The 21,039-nt window shown below is 39.1% G+C and overlaps 1 protein-coding gene and 1 long non-coding RNA gene across 3 annotated transcripts in view; both read right to left on the reverse strand.

Moving 5' to 3' along the window:
* LOC149039691 (uncharacterized) overlaps positions 1 to 21,039 on the reverse strand; it is a 95,748-nt gene that overhangs the window by 38,314 nt on the left and 36,395 nt on the right. The window lies entirely within an intron of this gene.
* On the reverse strand, positions 266 to 17,943 carry LOC113683872 (uncharacterized). 2 transcript variants are annotated; one of them, XM_089183371.1, is made up of 7 exons: positions 17,643 to 17,860; positions 14,456 to 14,479; positions 11,611 to 13,811; positions 9,932 to 10,001; positions 3,098 to 3,352; positions 2,755 to 2,832; positions 266 to 2,365 (listed from the first exon to the last, which is right to left on the reverse strand). In XM_089183371.1, exons 2-7 carry the CDS (start codon positions 14,472 to 14,474, stop codon positions 2,172 to 2,174), a joined length of 2,817 nt encoding a protein of 938 aa, XP_089039497.1. In that variant the 5' UTR covers positions 14,475 to 14,479; positions 17,643 to 17,860; the 3' UTR covers positions 266 to 2,171. The 2 variants fall into 2 exon arrangements, with proteins under 2 accessions (XP_089039497.1, XP_089039496.1); XM_089183370.1 differs by lacking the exon at positions 266 to 2,365 and adding an exon at positions 17,924 to 17,943 and having other exon boundaries at positions 2,440 to 2,832; positions 17,643 to 17,663.

The raw sequence follows: 21,039 nt of genomic DNA on the forward strand, positions 1-21,039 counted from the left end.
ACCTTGACACCGGGGGGAAATGTGGAAGGGGGGCTGGGGGTGATGGTGAATAGCTTCAGTTGCCCTGTTCAGCTCACTGTGTTCTGTTTTATGTGGGAGACACGTTTCTCTCATAAAGTATTTTTTTTTTCAGGATTATGAATAGTAAACCACGGCTAAAACGGAAATCTGAAGAAATGGAATAGGAAAAGTGTACAACTACATCTTTCACTTTCTTCGAGCGAAATAAGATTTAATAATTTTCTCATTCAATCATATGATAAACTAAAACACACACGATTTTATTTTGGCTTTACATTGGCATACAAGGTATACATATAGGTCAAGCGGAAGATAAGATGTGCTGCTTCAGTAGTTACACTCAAAACTAGTTCATGCACAACCGATGATCCAATATATTTCAGTGTGCATTACTAACTACAACAAATCATTATTTTTTCACCAATGCACTTCACTGTAAAAACTACTTTCCCTACCCTAAGGGTATAAATGGGTAACTCCAATGTGGAAGATTATTCTGATGCTAACTGAATGTACATGTGTTAATAATTATAAAATCATTTTTTTGTAACAGTGTATTAGTCAAGAAAATATGAAAACTAATACAAATACAGAGACGTTACATGTGCAAGGAAACCTCGTCACTTCATTTGAGCTCCGCGCCTTAAGAAAGTTCGTCAATGCTGAATAAGAAGGAAACACTTAATGCTTACGACTAGATTTCAAACGATTTGAACTCTTTCGCGGGAGATCCCATCCCTTCCCTGCACCGTTAATCCCTGCTATTATGTTGTAAAAATATTTCGATATAATGAACACTTGTTGTTCTTGTTCCTTTAATTACTTGCATGCACAAAACACTCAGAAAGAAAGAAATCAGCACCAAAACCATAGCCATATAGACATAAAAGTAAAGCAAAACTGTATTATTTCAGCATGCCCCACCATGTTAAAATTTTTTGTTCGCAAGAAACGACAAATAAGATTTACTGGTGCGTTTGAAACATTTCATAAAAATGTCTAGAAAACAAAGAAAATATACTTTTTAAAACTGAAGGCTATGACTCCAGTGTGGAAGACTGCCTCATGTTATTTACCAGGCCCTAATCGAGGCTACCTCTGTTAATGGAGATAAATCAACCCGGCTTAGTCCTTCGTCGTGGTTCTTCCGTTTCAAATACAACAGTTGCTCTAAATCAAACTGTACTGAGTTCATGTCTATGAATGTAGACCACACACTCTCTGTCGGTTATCGGCGTAACAGCCTTTGCGGGATTTGGGAGAATGCCAAGACAGTTTGTACATCGTGATCCGGAGGCAAGTGAGTTTAACAACCTATTCGAGGTTGTTATAATCATCCCTTGTTTTCCCGACGTACCAATATCTCAACGCCGTTTAACGGATAGAAAGTGCAGTCTATACTATTACTTTTAAAAAACAAGCTCAAAATGTTTCAATTATCTATGGTTTTACAATAAACGAGAGGTTTTTGACCAATCAGATCAAGGCGCTCTTAGAATATATGTTATTTTAAACATATCCTTGGTTGCCATAATGTAAAATAATTTTCTTTTGAATGATAACTACTCAAACTAAGCTATAGAATTTGTTGAAAAATGCAGGTGCCCTCCTTTTGGGGTTTTTATTTAAGTTTTGACCCACTTGTCATTATACCGCTTAAAAGCTCATTTTCCGATGCATCATCATACAAAATCCCTCATATATTAAGGAAACAAAGAATTCCCACTCGCTAACTGTTACAAAATACCCTGGATTACCAATTTTTTTTCTCGTTCACTACCCCAACCAAACCCTCTACGTAAATATCAAATGAAGACAGAAAAAAACAAACAAACAAAAAACTAGAGCTCTGCTTTGAGGCTTGATTTAATCCCTATACTATGGTTTGCAATGTAGCAAACGTTTTATATGGAAATCAATAAAAAGAATTTTTTTGCTTTTTACTTTATAAAAGTGCGATTCCAAGTGACTATAAAACTGCTAAAAAATTCTACCTGAAACAGACCAAGGCTCTGACACCTCGATTAAATGTTCAGGAAATACATTGTTACATATATGTGTTGCTAATAGGTGAACGGTCACTACCTTGTTTTCGCTTCTGCTTCTTGCTGTGTCGCTCACCTTCATCCGGTGTTCATATTCTACTTTAATTACATTAGATCTGCGATAGCTGGTAGCTCGCAGTCGACTAATGTGTCATAGATTTCTCCAACACTCAGGTGGCGACGGTTTGCCACAGCGCCGAGGACAACGTCAGAAGGATTCGGATATCTCTTGTCTAAAAAGCGAATGTCGATTTGGGAGAAACCCAGCCTATCTGCCAACAGTTTCCACTGGTCTCCACCTGCATAGAAAAAGATATTATGCACTTTCATAAATTATGTTACAATTGGAAAAACAGATTTTGACCTTAAACCAAACTCTACTGTGGACAGTATAGTCAAATGGCACAAATGCTGACTTTTCCTTGACGCCCCTTTATCCTCCAAATTTCTTCCAAGTTATCTTTGTCTAACCCTTCTGGAAAGGGTTTTATGATGATGAAATTTAGCTAGCTATAAACTAATCTAGCCGGAATGTGATGTGAAAACGCATCGGCAAAATCGAATCTTGTCGAGGCACGAATTCTCCGAGGCTCCATCGAGGCTCCTCCTTCCTTTGACATGAGCTCAATCAATGGTGAAGACTCGTTTATGGATAAATTGGTGTACAGGCGTCTAGTTAATTCCCTACCCGAGAGGCTGAACGTCAAATCCTTGTACTGTCCATAAGGCATGTGACCGATCGGCATTTCCTCGTTCAACAAGGGCCCTTCAGAGAAAAAGAAAACAAAAAAAAAAAAAAGAAAAAGAAGACAATCAAAGCGAAACGGACATTGGAAAACTTAATACCAAAATTAAACTAAAAAATTACATTACAGCGGATCAAAAGGGTATCAACAAAAAATCCAACAACACAAAAAAAAATAATTCAGCATCTTCAGCATAAAAAGGAAACTAACACAAGTACAAGGTTATTTCTCAGAGCCTCACCCCCCTTCGCCAGGAAAAAAATGCCTTATCTTTCTCAAACTCACCAGTAGTACCAGCGGGTGTAATCTTTCGTAAGTGTCTCACCAAGTCAACCCTTTTCTCAGATTTCGCTCTCAAAGCAAGGCTGCGAAGCATACTTTTCGTCTCGGGCTCTGGACTGGTCAAAGATGCTGGTTCCAACTGCAGAGTTTCTTGAAACTGACTCACAATATCCTCAACATCACTTGTTGAACGGAATGAAATGGACTGAATGGAACTTTTGACATTCTCTGGCAGCGCAAGTTCTTTCCGTGTCGTTCCTTGGAAATGATATAGAAATAATTGAAAAAAAAAAGAGCCTCATTGAGATGACAAACTTACGATGAAGGAAAGTGTTACGGTATTTTCCAAACCGCCAGAAAGATACAACTCGTACAACTCAACTACTCTATTGACCAACGTAATAACTACGAAGCGATATCGACAACCAATACAATAACTATCTTTTTCACTTATCTACGGAGCGATATAAATGCTAATACAATCAGTATCCCTATAACTTAGAGTCCTTCACAAATAATATCACTTAAATCTCAGTGCACTACCGCACAACTCACAGTTCTCTTGAAAATCTTTAACAAACTGTCGACGTCCGTAATTCTTTCTCTCACGTAGCCTTCCACACGGCTTTCAATTCCAGTAAACAACTCTGTCCGGCTCTCGCTCCTCTGGGCTCTTCGCAACAACAGTTATAGCTCACTAAAAGGCCTCTTTCTTTAAGCTAGCGTGACTCCTTATATATCTTTCGGAAAAGTTCTAGAATGTTCTAGAGATCTATAATATTGTTATTTTTAGAAACATTACACTATGATTACATCATAACAAAAATATGCTGAGTCACGGTTCTAGAAGGTTCTCCTTAAAGTTCTCGCTTAGTCATCATGACTAAATGTTCTAGAAACTTCTTCGTTCTATTTTTAATAATTATGTAACGCAACGCACTCTAAAAAAATATGGGCGCTCTCCATAACACCCTCCCCCTTCGAGAAAAGAAAGTTTGCAAAACTTTCTTGCAAAGCTCAAGGTCTCGAGAGGCAGTCTGCAATAATATTATCCTTTCCTTTTATATGTCGGATGTCCAAGACATACTCCTGCAGCATTAAACTCCACCTCAACAATCGCTGATTCTTGCTCTTTAATTTGTGAAGAAATACGAGGGGGTTGTGATCGCTATACACAACAACGGGCAAACTTGAGGAACTAACATAAACTTCAAAATGTTGAAGAGCTAACAGCAGTGCTAAACATTCCTTTTCGATGGTAGAATAGTTCCTTTGACTTTTGTTAAACTTCTTTGAAAAATAACAAACCGGGTGTTCTACACTTTCATCATCCTCTTGCAACAACACAGCACCAGCGGCAACATCGCTTGCATCAACAGCCAGCTTGAACGGTGAAGAGAAATCAGGCGCTGTTAAAACAGGGGCACTCTGTAACATGGCTTTCAGCTCCTCAAAAGCCTTTTCACACTGGTCGCTCCAATTAAATTTCTCCTTCTTGCTGAGCAGTTTTGTCAATGGCTCTGTGACAGTTGCAAAGTTAGAGCAAAACCTTCGATAATAACCAGCCATACCAAGGAAACGCATCAGTTGCTTTTTGTTTTCTGGTCGCGGAAACTTGATTATGGCTTCGACCTTGGCGTTAACTGGCTGTACTTGTCCTCGTCCGACGACATGTCCCAAATACGTCACTTGTGCTTGGCCAAACTCGGTTTTGGAGAGATTGATTGTTAATTTGGCCTCGCTCAACTTCCTGAAGAACTCACGGATAGTTTCTCGGTGTTTCTCCCAGGTTTCACTATAGATGATTACATCATCAATATAGGCTTCACAATCCTCAAGGTTGGCGATGACTTTGTTAATGAGACGTTGGAAGGTAGCAGGAGAATTTTTCATACCAAAGGGCATGACCTTGTATTGGTAGAGTCCTTCTGGAGTTACAAATGCTGATATCTCCTTAGCGCGATCCGTTAACGGTACTTGCCAGAATCCTTTGAGAAGGTCAAATTTTGTTACATACTTTGCCTTTCCCAGCTTATCGATACAATCATCCATTCTTGGGATTGGAAAGGTATCTGTCTTGGTCACACTATTAACTTTCCTGTAATCGGTACACATCCGATAGCTCCCATCCGGTTTAGGCACGAGTATACATGGAGAACTCCAACTACTGCTGCTTGGTTCGATAAAATCGTTCTCCAACAAATATTTTACCTCTTCTTTGAGGTACTGTTGTTTTCTCGGATTCAGCCTGTATGGGTGTTGTTTAACAGGAGCAGCATCACCGACATCCACGTCATGGTAAATCTGATTTGTCCTAGATGGTACATCAGGGAACAGGTCACTATACCTTTCAAGTAGCTTCTGTAGGTCTTGACGTTGACTCTCTTCAAGGTGTGACAGCTTGGAGTCCAAATTCTTTAGCACATCGGAGTTGGTGAGTTTTGATGTGTCAGTAGGACTGAGGTGGCTACTACTAAACTCACTACTTAAGTCTTCGGGCTCAGAAATAACTACATTAACGTTTACGGGCTCTTTAACTACATTATTATCTCTCTCTAGGTAAGGCTTTAACATGTTAATATGACATAATTGCGTCTGCTTACGCCTATCTGGAGTAACTACTACGTAATTAAGGTTATTTAACTTCTTCTCAATAACATAAGGACCAAAAAATCTAGAATACAATGTGTTACCGGGCACTGGCAACAATGCAAGAACCTTTTGACCTGGCTTAAAACTACGTTCTACAGCGTCTACATCATACTTCTTCTTCATTAACTTCTGAGAAGAACTAAGATTGTCTCTAGCTAGTTCACAAGCTCTAAATAACTTAGTACGAAAGTCTGAAACATATTGTAAAAGATTAATAGACTCACTACCGCTTGACAATAATTTCTCCTTAAGCAGTTTAAGAGGCCCTCTCACAGTGTGCCCAAAAACGAGCTCAAACGGACTAAATCCTAGGGACTCCTGGACGGACTCGCGTGCCGCAAACAGCAATAGGTGGATTCCCTCGTCCCAATCTTTCTCTGTTTGGAAACAGTAGACTCTCATCATGTTCTTTAAAGTCTGGTGCCATCTTTCAAGAGCTCCTTGACTTTGAGGATGGTACGCGGATGATCTATACTGTGCGATTCCAAGTTCGTGCATTACTTGTTGAAAAATACCAGACATGAAATTAGAACCTTGGTCAGACTGGATAGCGCTAGGAAGTCCGACCAGCGTAAAGAACTTCGTTAAAGCTTTGACGATAGTCTTGGCCTTGATGTTTCTCAGGGGGACGGCTTCAGGAAATCTGGTGGACGCACACATGATGGTTAACAAGAACTGATTTCCAGACTTCGTTCTTGGTAGCGGTCCGACGCAATCAACAATTACACGGCTGAATGGTTCTTGAACGGCTGGCAGAGGCTGCAGTGGCGCTTTTGGAATGGTCTGGTTTGGTTTCCCAACCATCTGACAGGCGTGACATGACCTACAGTACTCAGCTACATCTTTTCTCAGGTTGGGCCAATAGAAATTATTCAAGATCTTTCTGTGAGTTTTGTTCACACCTAAATGGCCAGCCAGGGGAGTCTCGTGTGCCATACTTAGAATGTCTTGCCTGTAAGTTTTCGGGACAACAATCTGGTACTTAACAGCCCATTCGTCCTCAGCTGGAACATCGAGCGGTCTCCACTTTCTCATTAGCACTCCATTCTTTGTAAAATAACAGGTGGGGTTCTGTGATACTTCGTTTTCACTGACGCTTCTTGAAAACAACGGCGAAATTTCTGGGTCTTCACGTTGTCCAGCGATGAGCTGAGAGGTCGACATCTTCTCAGACTGATCTGTTAAATTCTTCTCAGGTAGGATTTCTGTTGGCTCAGAAGGGGAGGGACTTGGCTGCTCATCCTCAAAAACTCGACTAATAAGGGTGTCCGCTAAGGCAATTTCTTCATCGCTGGTTTTCCTCTTCTTGCTCATGGCTCGCGTTACTACACATGCAGGATAAAGACCAGGAATTATCTTCTCGACGGGGTCTGGAGACTTTTCTGAACTAGGCTTCTCTGTAACGACAGCATTAATGACCACTTTGTCTCCTGCAAGGTCATTTCCAAGGATAAGATGTACTCCATCGAACGGCAATGTTGATTGTACTCCAACTTTCACAGGACCAGACACAAGATCTGACGACAGAAAAACTGTATGGAGCGGCACTGGGGTATACTCGGAACTGATTCCTCTGATTAGAACACTTGCACCAGTGGACGATTTCTCAGAAAACAACAACGTGTCGCTTAATAGCAAAGACTGTGAGGCTCCAGTGTCTCTTAAAATCTTGATCGGTACTGAATCTGTCATATCACGGGATAATGATACTGAGCCATCGTGAATAAAGGGCTGGAACATATCCATGACAGATTTAGACAAACCACTGACGTCATTTGTAGAGATTGTCTGGGTCTTCTCTCGAGAAAATCGCGGAGGTGTACATTCACTTTCAGAAACTGAAGGCGACGGCTTGGCAACAAATCCGTTGGGCTTCGACTCCACACCATATTTTTGCGCAGATCTCCACTTTTCTGGGCAACTGGAAATCAGATGACCTTCTTTTCTGCAATAATAACAGGTTGGTGACTTGATGGGCTTATTTGGAACAAACCTGTTTTGTCCTGGCGAGGTGGAGCTGGAACGATTTGTAAAATGGTTACCAGGGTTCCGTTTGGGAGGTGTTCCGTTATTCTGTTTACTCCGCTGGCTTCCAACCCATCGTGATGCGGAGGGAGGCTGAAATCTACTGTCAGGCTGACGGGGCTTTTCCACGAAGTTCAGTTTGTGACTCAGCGAAAATTCATCTGCTAACCGTGCAGCGTCTTCCAACGTTTCTGCTCTTTGCTCGTTAATGAACGTTCGGACATCACTGTGAATGCACCTCTTAAATTCTTCAACTAATACCAACTGTCTTAACTTATCGTGACTCTTATCTACCTTCTGTGAATGACACCAACGACCAAATAACTGTTCCTTACTCCTAGCAAATTCTACGTAGGTTTGACTACTAACTTTCTCATAGTTTCTAAACTTTTGACGATAAGCCTCAGGAACTAACTCGTAACCCTTTAAAATAAGATCCTTAACTTCGTCGTAACTTACAGCTTGTTCTACACTTAACTGTGTATATATTTCCCTAGCTTTACCAACCAATACACTTTGCAATAACATAACCCAGCACTCTTTAGGCCACTTAAGACTACTAGCTACTTTCTCGAAGTGTAAAAAGTACTTATCAGCATCTTTTTCTTGGAATGGAGGCACTAACCTGATGTTCTTTGTAACATCAAACTTTTCGCTATGCTTTTCACTATCCGAGCTTAATCCTAATTTCATTTGTAGCTCTAACTTTTTCATTTCCATTTCATGCTGAAAAGCCAGTTTCTCTTTCTCTAGCCTCTCTTGTCTTTCCATTTCTTCTCTCTTCAGTCTTTCTTGTCTCTCCATTTCTTCTCTCTTCATCTCCATTTCTTCTCTCTTCAGTCGTTCTTGCATTTCCCTTTCCTCTTTCTCTCGCTTTTCTTGCATCTCCAACTTTTTTATTTCTAACATTGTTTTTGACGATGTTTCTAACATTGTCCCTTCAAAAACCTCAGTATCCACTAAGTGGTTTACTATAATCTGTCGTATTTCATCCTTTCTCATTGCTTGCTTAGACTCTAACTCTAAGTGTTTTGCTAATAAAATAAGTTCGTCTTTCCTTAACGCATTAAATACTCCTTTGTCGGGACTCGACATAAAGTCTTCTGGATTAAACTTTGACATCTTGATATACTCTATGACTACTTAAGTCGACAATAACTTATCTTTAGAATACTCTACTATAACCTTCACTACAAAACTCGCTCCTAGACAATAACTTATATGCCAAATACTTCTGTAAAATTCGCTCCCAAACAATTACCTCTGCTCTAAATACACTTCCACAAAATTCGCTCCCGGACAGGCCCCCAATTTCTGTTACGGTATTTTCCAAACCGCCAGAAAGATACAACTCGTACAACTCAACTACTCTATTGACCAACGTAATAACTACGAAGCGATATCGACAACCAATACAATAACTATCTTTTTCACTTATCTACGGAGCGATATAAATGCTAATACAATCAGTATCCCTATAACTTAGAGTCCTTCACAAATAATATCACTTAAATCTCAGTGCACTACCGCACAACTCACAGTTCTCTTGAAAATCTTTAACAAACTGTCGACGTCCGTAATTCTTTCTCTCACGTAGCCTTCCACACGGCTTTCAATTCCAGTAAACAACTCTGTCCGGCTCTCGCTCCTCTGGGCTCTTCGCAACAACAGTTATAGCTCACTAAAAGGCCTCTTTCTTTAAGCTAGCGTGACTCCTTATATATCTTTCGGAAAAGTTCTAGAATGTTCTAGAGATCTATAATATTGTTATTTTTAGAAACATTACACTATGATTACATCATAACAAAAATATGCTGAGTCACGGTTCTAGAAGGTTCTCCTTAAAGTTCTCGCTTAGTCATCATGACTAAATGTTCTAGAAACTTCTTCGTTCTATTTTTAATAATTATGTAACGCAACGCACTCTAAAAAAATATGGGCGCTCTCCATAACAAAAGTTATTTGTTGACGCTCAACATCATGAACTGATAATTATGCCAGTTCCGGGAGAGAGAACATCGTTCGAAATGCTCTCGTATCACAATTTATGGAAATGGATCTCGATAGAATCCTAAAGTACTCTTATGTACCTTGAATTTTTTCTTTTTAGTACGACATTTTCATTATGCGATGATGACATGAAAAGAAAGTGCCTCTCACCTTCAAAGGGAGATATGCCTTCTTCATCGAGAGAACTTTCAGGACCCGAGGCATTAAAAGCTTGGGGATGCTAAATAAACAAAGCAGATTAAATCAACTTTAGATTGGCCTTAAAAAAACAAAACGTATTCGCATCTTATTGCCCCTAGCAAGGGGATGAGACTGGCTGGCTTACTAAACGGACAGCTACACGTTGCAGGCTACAATGTTAACTCTTTAAATTGAATTTGTTATTTCAATTTAGTAACGAGTACGCCACAGCTATATTATTGCTAGGAGAGAAGTTTTTCCTTGATTTGAAGGATAGATATGATGAAAATTAAAATCGCTCGTATGGTGCAGATTTTATGAATCAATCTAGAACATCTTCAAGTGGAGACACAGATCCAATACTTTATTCAACTTTGGGTTAGTGACTTCTTGCCTGTTATTAATGTTAACTTATTTCATATTCATTTAAAATTCACCACGATGTATTGAAAGTCAGTATCCAGAACTTATATCCAATATATACTTATATACTTTTATACTTGGTTGTCAAGTCAAGATCTCGGTCAATGGTTCTCACATCAATACCATTACATCTTAGAAGTACTTCGATGTTCAGTTGGACCCTACACATAATCTTGACACGCATTTTCATAAAATATACAAGAAGGCAGCAGCAAGAATGAACCTCTTACGGCGTATCCGCTCTAGCATTGATACCGTCAGCGCCCAAAGAATTTACCAATCGATGATTAAGCTAATATTTACGTATTGCGGGTATAATAGTCTTTGATGGTCAGAGTCCCGCAAACACTTGATCCGCTCCACTGAGGCCAGAAGCCACGAAACCATTTCCATTTCCCCTAAATGCAGTCCACAGAACTATGATCTTCGATTTTTAAAAATTGACAACTTTTAACAAGAGAGAGCATGCTGCTCTGTATTTGACTGCCTTAATGGAACCATATGTCTCCCATTTAAAGACTACTTCCAACGATTACATCATAACGCGTAAAACACTAGAAACAATGGGAAACCAACAAAGCTACCAAGGGTCAAACTGGATTTTGCGCGCCGTAGATTTTTATTTTTTGGGTCCCTCGATTTTTAATTAATTACCTTTGGGTTTGAGGAACATTAACTCTTAAGTTTTATTTAGGAAAGCCTTGGACAATTATTACTTGTGATTTCTATTGTAGTTTCAGCAGTTTTTAACGAGGTGTCTTTTGTATTATAGGTACTATCTTATACATATTTTAATATTTCTTATTTTTAGTTTTTAATTCTCAATAAGCAGGATCCCGTTGATAACAGTACTTTTGTATTGAAGGGTTATCCTGGTCAAATATTTCGATGATTATCATTATTATTATTATTAATCAACTATTCAACGAAATGGAGGTGAGTGAACGTTTTAGTATACGCTTAAACTCTGAGATAAGATAGCACAAAATTATAATTTTAAATCATTTATTCCTGCAACGATTACCCAAATTTCGGGCGAAAATCCCGTGCGAGTTACTCTAAGGTAAATGACAAAGGATATGCGGAGTTTGATTAGCTATTCAGAGTCTGCCTTTAATGCTATCCACTATACTGTTTTATACTATACATGTACTTGTCAAGTTCATTCAGATTATGTAAACACTGACCTTATACGAAAATGCCTCTAGATTATCAACTTAACTTACCCGATTAGTTGAAATTCTAGTACTTTTCTCTACGTCTTCGAATGAGAACCAATATTCAAACTGGTTGACCCGAATCCTGCAATCCCCAAGAAGGCTGCGTCCTGGTCTGTCACAATATTGACGCTGTCTCAAATCAGATTCTGACAAGAAGTGTAGACACTCACATCCATACACGTCATGAGCGCGACATTTGATAGAGCTTGCTTGAGAACATACTGGGCAGCAGACACACATATCGTAATTCACGTACTTGAGCCAGTGGAACTCTTTGCGCATGCATTCCATTACCAATCTCAATTTCCAGTGAATAGTACGGCCTAGAGTTTGGTCATAGTTTTCATAAGAAGACTTTGCTACTGTCTCGTTGTCGATGTCTCCACTGTAAACGACGATTTCGATCGACGAGGAATGGCACCAAAAAATCAAGGACACACCTTGGCCTGGAAGAATATAAAACACGGCAAAATTATGAAACAACTGTGGTCTCACTTCGCTCTTCCATTCTTCTTTGCACCATTGGAGGAAAAGAAGGATAAGTCGGGAGAAGAGACCAGGGGGCACTCGACCTGACGCGAATGTGATAAAAAGTGATGGCATTTTTGCGGAGGCGAGAAGCCTCAAGACATCCTTCGTTGGGGGTGACATCAACATGGATGGCACAAGATATTGCTTGTTAGAATCAGCGGACGGCCAAGAACAAAGAAGACTCAATCTTTCCAAGATTGCAATGAGGCTGTCGCGGGATTCTTGGTTGTCAAACAAGTCTCTCCATGCATGGTCGATAAGCCTTTCATCTAAGACCCCTGTGTCTTCAAGCTTTAACCACATGGACTCTACTTGTTTTTCAGAGTGTTCATACCGCTTTACAGTGATAATCTTCTTGAGAACGTCGACAAGCCACTGGGGATCTAAGATCACCATCCTCTCCAGCTCTGGGGAGCCACTGAAATGAACAACAATTCTCTGATCATGCAGGAAATTCAACAAGGTCGAGAATTCTGCCTCGTTATGAATGATGCACTCGTCAAATGCAATGCACCTGGCTTCATTGAGCGGTATCCACTTGTCATGCTCCATACGGATGTGAAGCAAGTTTTCATACTTCAACCACCTCAATGGTATTTTTGTTTTCATCAGTGGGAACTCCTTTGCTACAGCAAGTACTTTCTCTCTCAGGCGCACGACCTCTAGGCACTCGTGGTCACCTCCTGATTTGGTATTATCCACGGCGAAAACGTCCTTGAAAAGGTGCTCCCTGTATGCTTTGCTTCGTAAAAACCCATATATTTCAAGCGCTTGATCTCTAGCCTTAGTCCTGTAGAAGGGCTTGTCGGCATGGGTGCAAACCAAAAACACTGGGGGAAGTCTTCCGGGTAAATTTTCTTGACCATTTGTGGCTGAATCTGAGCAGCTGGATTGGGGGCTAGCCAGTGAAAAAATTGATGACATCCAAAAGTCAAGGAAGTCAAGGTTTGTTTTGTTGCTATGAGAGTCTACCACATTACTGTACAATCCTTTCTTCACAGGTGGAGTTGCCTTCTCTTCAGGATTATGGCTCAGATTGGCTACCAAAAGATAGATAGCATTTTCAATCAGGAAAATTGGATGGGTGTCGTAGTAGACTGATTGCCCAGCAAAGTCCCACAAGATTGAATAGACATCATTAATGTCGGAAACATCTCTCTCCCTCTGGAGCAGTTTGGTTAGCTCATGAAGTACTTCTTCAGGTATTTCTGGCATGTGTAAGGGACTGTCATCGTTTCCATTTGGCTGACTCGAAGTAGATGATGCCGTATCTCTGCTGGTTTTTTCGGTATCGAGATGAGTGGCGTTTTTACTTTGTTGTGGAACATCCTGTGAACTCAAATTTTCTCGCCTTAACCGTTCAAGAATCAACTTAGCTGCCGCAAGGTTTTCAAACGAGATACTTGATTCAGGACCCGCATCTTCAATTTTTTTCCCGGTCTTCCAAATTTCTTTAGAGACTTTGAAATATCCAGTATCTGCCTGAATTCCATCCGTACTTTCTTCAAATTTGTTGAAAAGCTCTCCTTTTAAAGATCTCTTTAGACTAGTTTTTCCTGTTCGCTCTTGTCCGACCAAGATTACTGGTATTCTGTTTACAGATGCCTCTCCGTCTTTGAGGGCGTCGTTATAGGCCTTAACCGCCACAGGACCTCTAGCATGAATTTCTAAAGGGACTAGGGGCGTAAATTGGACGACATGTTAGCAGCGATGGGATCAGAGCAGGCAATCCCGCTCAGATAGCCAATCAGAGCACAGAATTCGCTTCATACTGACTACGGGCGCTTCCAGTATATAATTAAAAATGAGTTCATCTTTCAGTCAGATTCAACATAAGTTAAGAAACGACCCGATTGCACTGACAATTCGATTTAATCAGTTTCAGTATTATTTCCAGTGACTTTTATCGGGTAACGTTTGACCGTAAATACCTGGTTGGATCACACAGCCGTTAAAGCCTAATCGTTAAAGCCTAATTGCTAAAGTTCTGTCTGTGGAGGGTATTACAGAGATACACACTCCGCAACTGGAGAACGATTCAGGTTCATCTCTAAGCATTGAGCTGCGTTACATCATTGTTTTCGTTTTTGTTTTTTGCTGTGGCCATTGTTACAAATTTATAATACGATGCTTAAATTAGTTTAAGTCAATAGAATGTTCCATGATAAACTAAAAAAAATGAACTTTAATGTATCATCGATTGCATTTGCTATTATCAAACATACCTACACATCCAATGTGTACTACATAGAGTGAATATTGAAACACTGTCCAAATAAAACTTACTAAGGTTAATCATCATAGGCAACATATAACTTACCTTCCTTCCTCCTCCGCATCTCCTCTAAAATGCAAAGAAAATTACTGATAAATGCAAGACTGATTTACTTAAAAACAAAAGTATTTTCTAAACTCTAAGTGCGTATTCGATACATAAACAAAAGATAACTGAAACAAATACAAGGGTTATTTATCGCAGAAATGTCTGATAAAGCAACAGCTTTATCTTCGCTGCAACAACAAAGCTGAAAATGTTCAAGGTAAACGGAAATCCGGGACCAAACCTAGCTCACATGGACACACAGCGAAACAGTGATTTATATATACATTGACAGGTCTTATATTAGAAACCAGGCAAGTGGACGATTCAATTGACACCTTGCGCAACTGCATTTCTCCCTTATTCCAAGCTTTCACCGATCTACGGCATCGTTAGGAAATGGAAAGAAAAATAGAAAATTATTTACGTTCCTGAATGGTGCCAAAGATCTGCGAAAGCATGGAATATAAAAAAAGAAATACAGTAACTCAAGGCCAATTGAACACTTATGCTAAGATACTTAAATCAGTTTAACACAATAGAAAATTTGGTAATTGTGTTGTGATTGAAAAGAACATCGACCAACAGCTTGCAAATAGATTTAGTTACCAAATATGATACAAAGGATGCTTAAAAGGAAAGTTCGGTAGGGGGGTCCAAATTTGCGAAGTGGATCCATATCCGCTAACGAATTTGGACTGGGGAGGGGTCCAAATCCGCGGGGCGTCCAAATCTGCGGTGACTCCGGCATGACTTCAACATTCCGGCATGACATGAATTTTCTGGCACGATTTTAATTTTCTGGCGCGACTTTGTCTGGCACGACTCTTTCATGGCACGACATTTAACTTTTTCCATCGAAAGACTCAACACAAGAATCAACACATCAGATCATCATCACCGCCGGCCGATCGCAGTGTACTTGTTCTAGCTCACACTGTTTGGTAAGAACTATGAATAAATTTGCAACTTTCCTAGCTAAATTGGATAAGTTTCTAAATAAGATAAGTTTCCTCCATCAAATTATGCGTAATGTGCTTGTCTTGCACTCAGTTGCTAGAATATAAATCAGTTTACAATAGAGGATAAAATATCTGCGAGGACTTAAGTTAGACTGGTTCTCTGTATCGCCAATGTACTGAGAAGAATTAAATTCAGACGTGGCCAACCCACTCGTCAACATCTGCATGATTGGCTCATTTTCTTGTTTAAACCTGTTCCTACTGACTAGAATAATCGCTTTGGCTTCGTTTCATTTTGAACCGTCACAAAACTGCTTTACTTATGGCCTTGCGTGTTGACACAAAACAATTTGATTGTTATCATTTCACCAAAGCCTATTCCCCATAAAATTGGACAAGACGACATTCAATCCTAAGGTAAACATTTGTAGGTACTGTTAAATAACAGAACAGAACCAGAAAAAGTCGTGCCGAAATGTTAACAACAAGTCTCTGTAAGAATCAAACATCTTGGGGAATGAAAATTTTCAAGCCCCCTTCAAATTTTGCATACGGTTAGGCATTCAGGAGGGGTGCACAAAAATTCTCCTTTAAAAAATGTAGCACTCTTGTTGCCATGGTAACAACGGCTGCTTCTTCGAGGCCTGGGGCCTTATTTTCAAACAAAAAACGTCGCAAAAAAAGAATGAAATGTTTATTTCTCTATCTAAAGCTAAATAAAACATTACAAATTGGCACTTCTACCATAAATAGTGACATCAGTCGTCTTCACATTCAATTTTCCCTGGGAGTGAATGTGAACACACCAATAGATTATTTATCTCGGTACAGTTTCGGTCATTTTTGTTGAAGGGTAAAAGAGGGGAAATGTTTATCTGAATTTCTCCAAAAGTACACCGATTCTGGAACTGAAACTACCCACCTAGCTGGTTATAATATTCTAGTTTTTGAATACGTAAACATCTCTGCGGTCCTACCTCTACTTTTTATTGGGGCAATTCGCGAAAAAAGCTCAAAATCAGATATTGCATAATTTGTTTACATTAAAGTTTCTCAACAACAAATGTTTCAGAAAAATGAGACATGAAAGGCTTTGAAAGAATGTTATCTTATAAGCAATGTCGCGAAGAGGAATCTGGCCTCTGGTTGTCATCTTTAAAAAAAAATTGATCAACCTTCATGGAGGACTACCTGACGTAACTACAAACACATACCTCAAATCGTGTGCATATCATCCAGATTCCGAGTGCTGCACCTTTTTTCCACGGGAATTTGAGCGATCCGAAGCCCTCTGGAGATACACTGTTATACTTGTATGTCATTTAAAACATGTTGAAGTCGGCTGATCTACACGAAACTATCCTCACACCGGTCATTTGTCATAAACATGTAGGTTATCACGATAGCGTGACGGTGTATTTCTCCATGAGGTTTTCCATCGGTCACCCCAAAGAAGACGAGAAATGGACATTTTTCGATAAATTAGCAGGTTTGAGGCCCCAAAATGAGGCCCCAGACCTCAAACAAGCAGCCGTTGTTACCATGGCAACAAGAGTGTTGCAACCTTTAAAAAGGGCATTTTTGTGCATCCCCCTGATTGCCTAACTGCATGCAAAATTTGAAGGGGGGTTGAAAATTTGGATTCCCCAAGATGTTTGATTCAAAGACTTGTTCTTAAAGTCGTGCCGAAATTTCTCAGTCGTCCAGGGTAGTTGAAGCCGTGCAGGAAAGTTGAATTCGTGCATGAAATTGGTTTACTTTTAAGTCAGATTTTGCTGAGGTTAAGAAACAACCTGATTGCGCTAACAATACTATTTGATCAGTCTCAGAATTATTTCTCGTGACTGTTATTGGGTACATTTGACCGTAAATAGCTGGTTGGATCACACAGATATGAGCTGTTAAAAGGTAACCAGTTTAGTTCTGTCTATGAAGGGTATTACAGAGACGCACACCCTGCAGCTGGGGAACGATTCAGCTTTATTTCTAAGCATTAAGCTGCGTTATTCCAATGTGTTTTCGTTGTGTTGTTGCCATATTTGTATATTTATAATACGATGCTTATATCAGTTTCAGTTAATATAATGTGCTACTATAAAATAAAGGAATTGAAATTCATTGTATTATTGAGTATATTTGCTATTATCAAACATTCATATCCAGTGTGTAGTGTATAGAGTGAATATTGAAACACGGTCAAAATAAATAGATAACGAATAAATTACCTTCTCGCCTCTTCCTCTTCTCTAAAATGAAAACAAAAGGACTAATTACGATATGGTTTGTAAAATCATCCCAATCCCTCAATACAATTATGTAGAGAACCTACAGATCTGGTGGCTTAAGAGTGCATAATTTTTTCCAAGCATTGACCCCCGCGAGGTGTTGCTATATTGCAAGACTAATTTACCTAATTAAAAAAAAATAAAGTATTATCCTAACTCCAACAGTGTATTTTAGCTTGTAACTTACTAAGGTTAATCATCATAGGCAACATATAACTTACCTTTCTTCCTCCTCCGCATCTCCTCTAAAATGAAAAGAAAATTACTGATAAATGATAAATGCAAGACTGATTTACTTAAAAACAAAATTATTTTCCAAACTCTAAGTGCGTATTCGATACATAAACAAAAGATAACAGAAACAAATGCAAGGGTTAGTTATCGCAGAAATGTCTGATAAAGCAGCAGGTTCATCTTCCTTGCAACAACAAAACTAGAAAATGCTATGGTCAGTGGAAACCGGGGCCAATTACAGCTCAAATGGACACACAGCGAAACAGTAATTTAAGTCTAAATTTTATAGGCCTTAGAAACCAGGCAAGCGGACGATTCGATTGAGGTATTGGGCAACTGTATTTCTCTTTTATTCTAAGGTTTCGCCGATCTACCGTATCGTCTGGGAATGTTAAGAAAATAGAAAATTGTTTGCATTCCTTAGCGATGCCGTAGATCTACGATAGCATGAAATAAAAAAAAGAAATACAACAGCTCAAGGCCTGTTATACATTTATACTAAGATGCTTCAATCAGTCTAACACAATAGAATGTGTTCTAAGAAAATGAAGTAAAAAATAAGGAGAGTTTAATTAAGTATATTTGCCTTTATTAAAAATACATACACATTTAATATATCTAATATCTTCAAAGCGTGAATATTGAAACACTGTCAAAATAAAAGTAACTAAGATTCATTATCGTAGGTAGCTAATAAATTACTTTCTCCCTTCTTCCACCGCTCTAAAATGAAAACAAAATGACGAATTACGATAAGGTTTACAAAGTCATCCCAATCCCTGAATTAAATGATTTAGAGAACCGACAGATCTGGTGGCTTAAGAATGCATATTTTTTCCCAAGCATTGACCCCCGCAAGGTGTTGCTATAATGCAAGACTATTCTACTTAAAAAACAAAAATATTTTCCTTACTCCAAGTGTGTATTCGATACATAAATAAAAGCTAACAGAAACAAGTACAAGGATCATTTATCATAGAAAATGTCTGATGAAGCAGCGCTGTTGTCGCTGTTGCTTTTCTTTAGGAGGTCGCTTGTTCACGAATTTCCTTTTTCTTCTGAATTCAGTCCAAAGAGCAAGCGAAATGCGAGCCTCGAATACCAAAACAAGAAAAAACAAAACTACTACAAAACAATCAAATTGCTGTTAACTGGCTAGTATTTGTTACTTATAATTTCTTTATGTCTTTCTCTTAGTATTTTTGTTTGTTTTCTGGCTTTTATACTTCACCTACAGTGTGCAACTTGTAAAAATATATGGAAATTGAGAACTACAAAGATTTAGTAACACGGCCAACTACTTTTACTTTTTTTGCGACGCTACCAGGCAAGAAAAATGAGGATTACTACAAAGTAAGATATGAATCATCTCAGTCCCCTTTTAATTTTGATGAGAATATACTCGTGGATAAGTAAACCTCACTGATTAACAATGTTTAAAGAGGAGGGATTGTGGAAACGGCTTTTCGCTCTGATTGTGTCTCTCAAAGAATATAGGTTTACTCTGAATAAATCACGACATGTCTTGAAGTGAAGTGTTGCTGAATATTCAAAGAAGAGCTATATTTTGTCGCACCGGCGACGAGAATCAAATTAACAACTAAGAATGCTCTCCGATACAGTACACCAAAATGTCCAATAAGAGTTTTCCAATCAAAAGCTTTCACTTAAAAAACATCTAAAAGTCTCGAGTAAGAATTAAGGGTAACTTCGGCTTTGCTTCAAGAACCTATATAAATAACCGTCAATAACTTTGAGGTACCGTTCCAAATTAAAATTGTTTGAAGACTTAGTGATGAAATGTTTGTACGAATATTGATTACATTTGGGAGAAACGAAACAAACTAGATCGATGTCCATTTTAAAGGTAACACGAAGGCGACTGTTTCATCAGGGTTTCTAAACACGAGGAAACTGATGAATGAACGCAGCAGCAGGCCGAGTGCTTTTATTGTATTCGAGTGTTTAGAAACCCTGATGAAACACGAAGCCCGAGCTTATAAAATGGCTTCTACAAAGGGTCTGATTTATTAGCAATAACACAAAATTAAAGCAAACAAAGATCCTGCTTCTAGTTAGTTCTTGCTTTCTCTTGTTTCATCGAACTATTAAAACATGAACAGATTTGCTAGCCAGTGTCATGAAAGATGTTTTTGTGATTTTTGCAGCAGCAGCTTTTTAATCAGAGGCAGCGTCACTGTGCATTGACTTCCTGTCTCAATTTTGAAAAGTGGAATGAAGCATCTACGCCGGAATAAGTCTTACCAGTTTCAACCACCAAAATGTAGCCAAAAGGAAGCTTCTGTGCTCGAACTTTCGAAGTCCAAAAGTACAGTACAAAGAGAGGTGGGCTTTTAATGTTTTCCGAAACTGGCAAGCTTCGCGCAAAAAATATCATATCCTTTACTCCAGCCGGGGAGTGTGTTCAAATTGTGCAAAGTCTTGAAGAAAGGCTGAAGGACCTGCATAGCCTCTCCCTAAACTTCTGCCTTCCAAAGTTCGTCCCAACAAACGAACGAGCATTTGTTTAAGTATTGCATTCCTTTTCTAATTGATTTCCAAACACATGTGTTTGGATATCCTAACACGTATTTTTGTATATATAAAATATTTATATGAGCCCAGGGTTAGGGTTAGGGTTACCAATGATAATCGGTAAAGGGCCAGCCTGCTAACATTTTGACTTGGCGAACGGGACTTAGAGCGTGATGCTCGACGATTTCGTAAAAGTATCTGACATGTCTCTTAGCCGAGACGAAACGCCGCGTCATACCAGCCACGAATTTTTTGACAGTCGCGTTCAATGTGAAAATATCATTCTGCTCTTCGAAATAAAAGATAAATAAGGAAATAACAAGTATTTTATGTCAGTTCTGTTATTTCCGAAGTTGTGACCTCTGAGGCAAACCAATTTTCCCCGCAATTGCTTCACGGCCCGCTCGCAGAAATATTTTTCTCACTTCTCTGACTAATTTATAGACCTTATTTGTCGGAGCTAGAGATCGGAACTAGATAACAAGCTGCTAACCTAGCTCCGTTTAGCCAGCCAGATGGTTACAAATTCAACAACAGTGCTCCTGTTTTTATTTACTGGATACATAGG

This window comes from Pocillopora damicornis, chromosome 9 (genome assembly GCF_964200805.1).
Source record: "Pocillopora damicornis chromosome 9, jaPocDami1.2, whole genome shotgun sequence".
NCBI classification, from domain to species: domain Eukaryota; kingdom Metazoa; phylum Cnidaria; class Anthozoa; order Scleractinia; family Pocilloporidae; genus Pocillopora; species Pocillopora damicornis.